The sequence below is a fragment of the Temnothorax nylanderi genome, unplaced genomic scaffold (assembly GCF_030848795.1).
Source record: "Temnothorax nylanderi isolate EJ_2023f unplaced genomic scaffold, tnyl_v1.0 TNYL_tig0020_pilon, whole genome shotgun sequence".
Classification (NCBI taxonomy): domain Eukaryota; kingdom Metazoa; phylum Arthropoda; class Insecta; order Hymenoptera; family Formicidae; genus Temnothorax; species Temnothorax nylanderi.
Window position 1 is genome coordinate 1738011 of NW_027249082.1, and position 10330 is coordinate 1748340.

At 35.9% G+C, this 10330-nt stretch overlaps 2 protein-coding genes across 4 annotated transcripts; one reads left to right on the top strand and one right to left on the bottom strand.

The window, feature by feature from the left end:
* Positions 1 to 444: 444 nt before the first annotated feature.
* Positions 445 to 3229, top strand: LOC139769060 (uncharacterized). The gene is made up of 4 exons (XM_071699817.1): positions 445 to 507; positions 1880 to 2214; positions 2325 to 2444; positions 2551 to 3229. Exons 1-4 carry the CDS (start codon positions 445 to 447, stop codon positions 2999 to 3001), a joined length of 969 nt encoding a protein of 322 aa, XP_071555918.1. The 3' UTR covers positions 3002 to 3229.
* Positions 3230 to 3474: 245 nt separating this feature from the next.
* Egl (Egl_like_exo domain-containing protein) lies at positions 3475 to 10322 on the bottom strand. 3 transcript variants are annotated; one of them, XM_071700035.1, is made up of 8 exons: positions 10173 to 10322; positions 9523 to 9655; positions 9261 to 9450; positions 7669 to 9166; positions 7463 to 7543; positions 7139 to 7383; positions 6662 to 7047; positions 3475 to 6454 (listed from the first exon to the last, which is right to left on the bottom strand). In XM_071700035.1, the coding sequence occupies exons 4-8, from the start codon at positions 9082 to 9084 to the stop codon at positions 6087 to 6089; spliced, it is 2496 nt and encodes an 831-aa protein (XP_071556136.1). In that variant the 5' UTR covers positions 9085 to 9166; positions 9261 to 9450; positions 9523 to 9655; positions 10173 to 10322; the 3' UTR covers positions 3475 to 6086. The 3 variants fall into 3 exon arrangements, with proteins under 3 accessions (XP_071556136.1, XP_071556140.1, XP_071556137.1); XM_071700039.1 differs by lacking the exon at positions 10173 to 10322 and adding an exon at positions 9994 to 10130; XM_071700036.1 differs by lacking the exon at positions 10173 to 10322 and adding an exon at positions 9753 to 9909.
* Positions 10323 to 10330: the final 8 nt, after the last annotated feature.

The window sequence follows — 10330 nt, forward strand, 5'->3', positions numbered from 1 at the left end:
CCGTTTGTTCGACCAATAACACCCCTCCTGCACGATCGTACAGTCGATTCCCAACTTCCGTATTTCGAATCGCGTCATACGGGCACGTATAGATTCCGACAATAATTTTCAAATCTAACGATGGAAATAAAGGTATATTTTTTAACGAATGACTAAAATCTGTGGAACGAGGCGCAGCGGCGTGAGTACAAGAAGAGCGACGTTGTACAAGAATTACTCCTTAAGGAACTTCGTCTAGAGAATGCCAACGTTTTTATTGCTGCGAACGTACATATGAATGTAAACAATGTGCGATTTGTTCACGACATCCCCACTTCGCCGATCTTAATATGATATTTGCCAGCGATATACCGATCCTTTTTGTCCTTTCCTGTCTCGTGAAGGATAACGACTAACTGCAATTTCGATTTCGTCTTACAATATCATTGAGTCGGATTAACAATCATGAAGCAACTAGAAGTTTTAAATGAATATTATACTGATCTAGATTACAATATCGATAAAGACGTAAGTATTGATATGCGCAGAAGATATCAATGTACTGCTGCGGATAAGTTATGAAATTTAATAATTAATACTAATATAAGAAAGAGTTTTAGTCTGCTTTTTTTTGTGTAACGCTGTTTCTTGTGTGTATTTTTAGGAAGCACTGGAAAAAATACGTAATCTATCTAAGACAGTAAGGTTCCATAATTCGGTCAATATTTCAGACAGGTAAATAACGATAATTTTAAGACGGGATAATAAGAGACGTGGACGTTGCTTTTTCTATTTTTGTTATTTTTAATATCCTCTCTTTTGCATCTATATAGACTGGAGGTACTGGCGAATATAATACAAGATAATATATCGTTTTTTAAATCTGTTTGTGCACACGTAGATATAATTGATACTATTGTAGGATATTTAAATCATTATGCAACATATATTAAGTATTTCAAAGGTACAGTAATATTATTCTTGCAAGTGTAGTTGTGCATATCAATAATATATTATTTGCGTCTTCATTTTGTTATAAGTAACAGCAATAGACGCATTAAGTTGTTATTTATAAAAATCTCATGTTATATTTTTATTTTGTTTTCTAAATCTAGATGATAGTTTCGAGACTATTGAAGGGACGATCTTTCCATTAATACTTACACTCTTCATTATATGTGACGAATTTGCAATACAATCATTTTTGCTACAGCCTATCTTGTAACTATATATATATAGATATATATAAAACAAAAATTTTACTTATTAATATACTTATTTTCATATTTATTAATTCAGAAGTTCTTACATTAAAAATTAATCTTTTAAATACTTTTTATAATATTAGTTATATATTTTCTGTCTTCTAGCACAGATTCCTTATGGCCTGAAAATACTTATTCAGAAATATTAACTGTACTAAGTTTAACTGATTCAGGTAACAAAAGTATTTGTTTATATTGTAATGTGTGCTGTTCATAAAAACATATCTTTTCTTTATAATTAAGAATTTTCGTACAAGTACTTATGCAGAACACATTATTACAGAGATAGAAATGATAATTCTAGAGGATTCAGACTTGTATGCGGTTATTAACTATTTAATAATAACAGACAAATTTCCTTTACATAAGATATGGGTGCAAGAACAAGTAAAAGAAAAATTTGTATGGCTTATGAAAAGACATTATTCAGACATTACAGCTTGTGAAGAGATGTTACTCATTATTGATACATTTCAATCATTGAAAGATATTCAACTCCATGTGTATCATAAGCCTACTATAAGTATAGTATCTATATGGTCCGAAGATATTGTAGCTGCGAAGAATTTAGCGCTGTCTTTAAATGTACATTATTTAAATTATACAACATAATATATCGGGAAGAATTATCTTAGGCTTCATTAAAATACTTTTTCTATTTCTTAATCATTCAGAGTCACATAATATTGATAAATTCATATATGAATTTCTCTGGTACTGCCGTGCTTTTCCCTTATCAAGAAATATGTGCGTATACAATGAATCAACAAACCATAAATGAGATTCGCAAACAAATATCAGAATCGGATTCAACTGATACAGAACACAGTGTAAATGTAGTACACCTCTCACATATCGCGGAAATAAACTTTACTTCAATTTGTGATCTGTTTTACGACGGTACGTGGCAGAAACCTGTAAAGGGCATGTATTGGAAGCATAATGACAACCTGTGGGCAAATGCAACAAAGTATGAAAGTATACGTTTTCTTGATCTTATTAACTGCAATAATAATTCTTGTATTTGAAAAATTGAACAAAGACACATTGAACTTTTAATCAATTAATGTATTGTTATAGCGACGATATTATAAGATGCTATGAGTCAGCTGAGAAAGGATTCAAAACTTGGAGTATCAAGTCCGTTAAGACTAGAATACAAATATTATCAAAACTAGCGTCCATGTTAAAACTTAATGGGTATCTTTTGAGTTATTTAAAACTTCTGATATGTTTTTGTAATATTCTACTTATGTTTGCTTGATAACTTTTCAACAATTATCTTTTGGTTTTTTTTTCTTTTTAGCAAACTTGTATTGGCAGCTATAGTCACAAGATGGTTAAAATTCCCATATTTATTTCGTATAGAGGGATATCTTTCTCGAAATGCAGAGGTAGAAAGAACGATAGCTCGTGTGCCATTAGGTGTTATCATTCTTAGGGAGGAAAATGAAAGCGTTTTGTTTTTTCGATTAATGCAAACTTTAATTGCTGGCAACTCTGTCATTGTCATGTTTGGTGCAAATTTCTGTGATCTGTCACCATATTGTGATATGTTCTCAACATGTGAAATACCTCCAGGCGTTATAAATTTGTTGTCACATGAAGATACAGATATGTTGGGGTATAAAATATGCTCAGGAAAGTATACAGACTATGCGGATGAGATTTTTTCAAAAGGCAACTCTAAGGAAACGTATATTGAACCATATAAAAATCTTACTATAGAGAAGAATATTATACTGTATCTTAAATAACTTTTACGACGTATGGCAGTGTTTATATGTACACAAGTATAATCATCTTGATATATTTCAGTATTATGATTTTAGGAGAAAATTTATGTTTAAGCAGCTGTTAAAAATAGAATTGATGGTTAGATAATTGTATTGCGTTTTGTATAGATACAGGCTATAAAAATTGACGCAGATTATGTTTTTATTCGTATAACATTTTTATTTGTATATATGTAGAAAGTTGTAAAATTTAAAATAAAGCAATATTATTATGAAAAACTTATTACTTTCAGTTGCAGACTATTGTTTCTAAAATAACATACAGCGTTTTCTGCATCGATTTTCAACAATAAAAAATAAATAATGTTTTATTTCTTTTCTCTTTTCGAAAACTTCATGTATGATCAGATATAGATGTAGCAAAGTATAAAAGTATCTATTTAGCTAAATAGTTAGAAAAGAATGGTATAAAAACAAATAAATACACGTATTAATCTTTTTTGTAATATTCTTTATTACGTATAGTCGTTTTAGACTTTACTTCGCATCTGTGTGCAACGAATTAGTCATTATTAATTATATGAATCAGCATTCTTTCGTATAAATATTTTTGTGATGTTCCTTGTTTTTTTTTTAGTATAATTACTATTATGACTTGATATAAATGCGTCACAAAATAATTCAGATATCTTTTTTAGCCCAACCTTGAAATATTGCTGGTGAAAATCGAATCACCCAGATAATTAGAAAAGAAAATGTATGTTAATAAATAAAGAATGGCATTAAAACGTTTTCTTTTCTGAAAATCGGGGTGAACCCAATAGCGAGCCAATTAATTAATCTGCAAACTATATTATCATCAAGCAAATGTTACGCTGTACAATTCTTTTATCAGTCCTCAGCACTCATCTCATATATAAACTGAATTGAATTTTGTAATTGATTTCAAAAGCGAAAGTATCTATAATCTTTTTCTTTCATGTTTATTGAATTTACAATTAACAAGTCACTAATAATTTATGTTAACAAGAATTAATTTAGTTAAAACTTAATCCCATGGGCGATTATCCCAAAGTCAATATATGAGTGCAAGGGATAAAAATATGAATGCTTATTAATATACGTATACAGAGAAATTTGTATACGTGTAAAATTTATAAATATATAAGTGATATTATATATTTATAAAAATTTGTATTACAATATATATTAGAGAATTAAAAAGAAGGCATCTAAAAGAGACCATAACATGAACAAAATTAAACCCAAGCCTAAGGATGTATGATTGTTTTATATTCTTAGACATTTATATTCTCGTCGAATTTTCGTAAATATAGTTTATATATATAGAGCCGCGAGTATCTTCTCTCAAATAAAGTTTCTGTATATCGAGGAGCAAACGCACGCGTGCAAAATTATCCTGATATAAAGTAACATACTCAAATAGCTGCCGGAATAATAACTCGTGTACCAGATGTATTTCTGCGATGAACTAAATTGCACTTTCTAGTAACAACGCAGTTACGCATTCTTTAACAAGATACTCCCACAAAAGTATTATCTTCTTATTAGTTTCCTTTCCAATTATATAACGAAATATAATAATCAAGCATCTACATTAAAATACTAGAGGACACCCGAAATGTACTTGTCTCACATTCTTGAGAATTTTATAAAAAATATTGCTAGTAATCGGCGTTTTGATTAGATCAAAGAAACGTAGGTATACTACAGTAACTTCTAGTGTACTTTATACAGTATATAGAGATAGTCGAACAATTTGATGCTAATTGAGCCTTTCGATTGATAATAAATGATAATGTGTTAATGATTCGCTTATATAATTCGTCTTTCGGCTATATATCTTCATAATATGCTTTTAATATTAAAAAAGGATTACGCGATCGATATTAAACATATACATATTATCTATGTCCATGTGTAAAGTATTGCACTAAAAACACTGATAATTTACAATGACAATGATTTATTTTGATCTCTTGAAATCGTCATTTCCCTCGCTGGCAGTTTACTTATTAATGATATGTTATTAGAAGAGTATAAATGCAGATCTATGCGACACGAATAATGCGTTTATCTTATTTAATACTATGAGATTATTAATCGTTCACTGGAAGTGCGAGCATAATTATTCACCAAGCACGTAATTAAATACAAATATAAAATGTATTAATCCGTTTATTGTATATATTCTATATTAAGTTGGCACTTGTATAGCTATATACGAAAATAAGTTATATCTGTAATCGATGTAAGGAAGAGGTCTGCATAAGTTCATTTCGCGTGCATAGGCTTAAATCCTGTGGGGAAAAAGCATTTATTTGTTAAGACAGTCGCTGTTATGTTTTATTACTGCCGACAATTCGTCCCTTTAGTTAAGTGACGCAAACTAGGCCATACAAGACTTAAAAATTAGCGATTTTAATGCAGTACTTCACATAAAAAATATTTCGCAAGCATGAGATATGTATTTTGTTAATTTCGCAACGCTGTTAAAAGCGTCAGCAATCCTTACTCTTATATAAACAGTATAATTCTTCTGTTGATATTTGTACATGTATGTATATTTTGAGACAATATTTTTTAAACAATTTTTAGCAGTCTAATCCCGAGAAAAATATAAAAAAGCCGCAAGTTAAAGTATGTTAAAAATCACAAAATCTGCGGCTATTAAAACCTTGTCCGCGCTTATATCTTGTTACTACTATTTTTGTCACTGAAACGATTCGGTCTTTCTTAAACGCTTCGTAAAAGAAAGATAATCTTCAAGCAGATAATAAACATACGATATCCTCATATTAAAAATTAATAACCTTTTTCCAAAAATCTGATCATTATACCGTCAGATCTGGAAAGGCATGTATAACAAGGCCTATCCATTTAAGACACTTTTTTAAGGGAGCAGACACGTCAGAAAACATTCTGCGAGTTTCGCCAGTTCTGCTCTCTCTATGAATCTTGTTTTATATATATTACATAAAATAGATAAATTTCAACTACTTAAATTCTTTTATGCAATCGTTCCGTTTTATAAAAAAACCTATAAATGGCAACTTTTCTACTACTTTCACAGCAGCTGTAATACCTACTTTTTTGGCGAATTCAATAATCTGACTCTCTCTTTTTCCTCCTCGCTGACAAAAACTCTAGTAAATACTATATCACCTGTGCTAAGCGTTTGACAAGCCACACTAATTCCAGCGGCCTGGCGATCCGTCCGCGGATTATCGGTCTTATCGTCTTGACACGTGCAGACGCATTTGATAGGCGACACATCCGCATTGTTGGTGGAAAGCTGGTCAGTCGCGGAGCTAGTAACAGCTGATAGTATGGCTTCCAGTTTCTCAATTTTCTCCAGTTTGTCCATCCGACCGTCTGAGAGTATTTCGTCCATCATTTGCATTGACTCAGTTAAACTTGGAGTGTCGGCGTTCCGTGGCGACAAGATGCCACCTGAAAAAATTGATTTTTAGATCGTAAAATTATATTCATATAAAACCGCTAAAACTCATTAATGAGATAAACCCATATTTTTATATTTTAATAATTTTATTTAATACTTAAAAAATATATATATATATAATTTTAAATTTTCAATAATTTTGCATTCTAACTTGTGTATATTAAATGGCAAACAAAATTGTCGTTTTGATATTTTACCAGAGTGAGAATTTTCCGATGTGTAGCTTTCCAAGCTCTGATACTCATGATCGTCCGTTTTATCCTCGTCGTCATCATCGCTGCTATCGGCCTTATCCTGGCCCATATTCTCTAGCTTTTCCAATTTTCTAGCAACTTTGTAACTTCCTTTGAGCTTTTCCTTTTCGTCTTCGGTAAGATCCAAGTAGCGAAGAAGCCGAATTTCGCGATTACTCAATACGATATTTTTATTCGTCGCTTCTTCCATTCTCCTTTTCAGATCCGCCACTTCGGTCTCGACCTTTCGCTGCTTCTTACGTGCCTTTACATCCGACGGTCTTATGTGCATTTGAATCTGTTCTTCGCACAGCTCTGCAAAAAGACCTTGTACTTCTGGCTTTATAAGTCTGTCAATAATATACAGAAAACCGTTATTAGTTTGTAGCCCATTAATCATGAGAAAAATCTATTATTCACAAGTAGCGAATAAAACTATACCTAGACATAGCATTATAAACTTGAGGTACAAGGCTTAAAACATCGCTGCTCGCGTAAATTAGCATGTCGCGAGTCATGGGTCGCCGAGACCAATAACGTTGATCTTTACGATAAATATTTTTCAATTGTTCTTTCAATGGATTACACGGTGCACCATAATGATCGCACAAAGTGTTCAGATTAACGTTTTTAACTTTGTACACAGGTTTCCCTGTTTCTTGAAACTGAAGCACTGCGTGCGCAGCCTATAAAAGATATTACCATTTTATACAAATGTAATAATATATTATTTCAATATTAAAAGAGCAAAAGAATATTAAGTACCTGCGTATCAAAAACATTCGTTAACGTAATCTTAAACTGATTATATAGATTGACACTGTCATTTCTACAATCGTGAATCACCTGCAAAAATCAACACAAATTTACAGGCTTGAAATAATTGCCTATGTTTGTAAAGTAATTATATACCTTTTATGTATTTCTATTTGTTATGTATTATTATGACATTATTTTATAAATATTTTTACCTTAATAACATAAGGATGTTCCAGCAGTTTCTGGAGACCTCCAGCTTGAATAAGACTCGGGCACGTGACCAAATCGAACACATACGCTTGACCGCTCATCGTACCAATTTGTACAAGAGTCAGCTGTCCTTTAACGCCAAGATTTATGCCCTCGCAATCGAAAGAGACGACCACCTTGCCGTCAGGGGGAGGCTTTCGAGGATTTATTATATCCTCTACAACTTGAAGGCTTTCCCGCGAAGTCACTATCACCCTGGTCTGCTGTAGCACCTTCAATTTCCACGCGTCGCCCATCTGGGCAGTTTGCAAACTACGATCCCGTTCCGTATTATCCGCCAGAGTTCTCATAACAATCGTATTGAATCTCTGCTTCAGAGACTGCTGCTGCAAACTCACGGGCGGTGAATTATTATTGCTTTCAACAGCGGGCGATGTGCACGCATTCTGCAGCGAATTGGATTGAGATGTCGCGTTGTTACAAACGTTTTCCAATCGATCCGAAGGCGGGGAGAGTTGGATCTTGCTCGGTGGAACGATCGGCACCGCATTGTTCGTGTGAGCCACGTTGTTACTCTGATTGCGCTGATTGCCGCTCGCGGTCTTCGTTTTCGCGGCCGCGGGTTCCATCACGGAAGATTTCGGTCGGGCTATCACCGTCACCAGATTGGTTTGCACGTGGAAAGCATCCGGGAACATTTTTATAAAAGTGGACAGATCTTGCGGCGTCTTGAATATACTCGTCCAACTCTCGTGGGTGAACTTCTCATCGACCATACTGAATAACTGATCTATAAGAATCGGGCCCTTCTGCTCGATGCACACGCAGAAAAAGTCCAACAGTTTCGCCGTTACGTCCGGATCTATTGGAATATCTGGCTCCAGTTCATGAAACGGCTCCGGCTTCATGCCTTCGTATTGCTTCAATATTACGTTATCCTCGCTGATCACGAACGCATCGGGATACCTCAAGAGAAAATCACGAAATTCCTTATAGTGCTGACCGGATATGTGCCTGACTTCCGGCGAGGCTTGCGACCGATGACCCAGGAGGCTCTTGATAGGCACTTCGGTGCCTACCCCGTATTGCAACAGCTTATTCGTAAAGTATTCTACGGCCTCGCGGGCGTAGTCGCGTTTACCAGAATTATTCCCGCTCTCCTCTTCCACGACCGGCTGAAACGTGTTGACGGACACGTACTCGCCGTCGATCAGGAAGAGTGCCGGATACTGCGCCAGAAATTTCTTAAGGCCACTTTGCGATCCTCCCGCTATTTGACGCATCTCCTTCGTGAATCCTTTAGCCCCGAACTGGCAACTTAGGTCGTGCAACGTACGCGGACCGCCCTTGTCCATCAGCCGTTCGAAGAAGAAGAGAAGAGTCATGTTTCTGACCATTTCGTATTCGGAGCTATCCATCTTTCGGTATGTATGGCTGCACCGTCAAGAAATTTATATTTATCGCATACACTCTTTTCTTCAAAATGTGTCAAGACGTTTCCTATAAAAAGAAACATTAATTTTATCACGGATGTTAGATCGTTACTGTTTCTAAAAATTAAATATGGTCACGTTCTTTGTAATATTACACTTACTCTCATAGTAAAATTGAAATACCGAAGATAAAGGCACATCACTAATCTATCACCATTTTGTATTCATGCCTTTGCAAAAAGTATATGAGGGATTCGTCCGCGATTGATGGAAATGATTTCTACTGGGGTTGAGCGATTTCCAATTGAAGCAAACACTTTCAGAGCCAGCATAATGGAGGAAAAGGCAGATCTGAAGAATATTTTCGGTGCTTCAAGGTACGTGTCGCATTCCATTGAAAGGTCTTACCGAACAAAACCGTACCTTAGTCCCGAAGTAGACAAAATTGTATTATAATAATCGCAGTCTGTCTCCAATCATCATTAAATCGTCTCTGTGCTTTTCAGAAACGATGCATCGTAAGATCTTCCTCCTCCTCCGCCTACTCCTCTCCTTCCTGCAAAACGAGAATAGGTATTAACAAGATTATTTTGATACACGGGATGTTGAAAGGCTTCCAATGCGACTCGACTTGGAAAATGTAAACATGTTACACAAGCTAAGGCCAAGAGCTACGTTCGCAGCCGGAATCACGCCCGAGTCTGAGCGAGATGCAAACAAGTGTCACGTCGTGCGACGTGCTCGAGAGACATATGCCTCTCTGCGCATCCGTTTTGAACGACAGCGTTTCGTGCCGCGACTGAATCCTCGTAGCTGAATTGGAAACAACCTCGTGGATCCACGTTAAGGACGCGAATCTCTCGGCGGCGCGAATTTTTTTTTACAGGTTCTCACGGGAGAGACGGTAGGAGACGGGAAGGCGAGACGGCGCGCGGGCGCGCGGTGTTCGACCCGGGGGCCCGGGGGGGTCGTCGCGACCTCGTGCGCTCTCCTCGTAGCCGGACGGTTCTCGCCGCCGGCGCCGCTCGCCGTGTCCCGTCCCCCCGTCGCTCGGCGAACGTACGGCGGCATACCTCGGCGGCGCGATGCACGGCAGAATCGCAGTTAACCCCAACGCGGCGCGCGATACGTAGCATATCCCGGAACGTATCGTATCCAGCACCACCCGACGGACCTCCCCGCTTGGGAGAGACACCGCCAGAGGGACCGGGCGACCGAGTGAGTGCCGGAG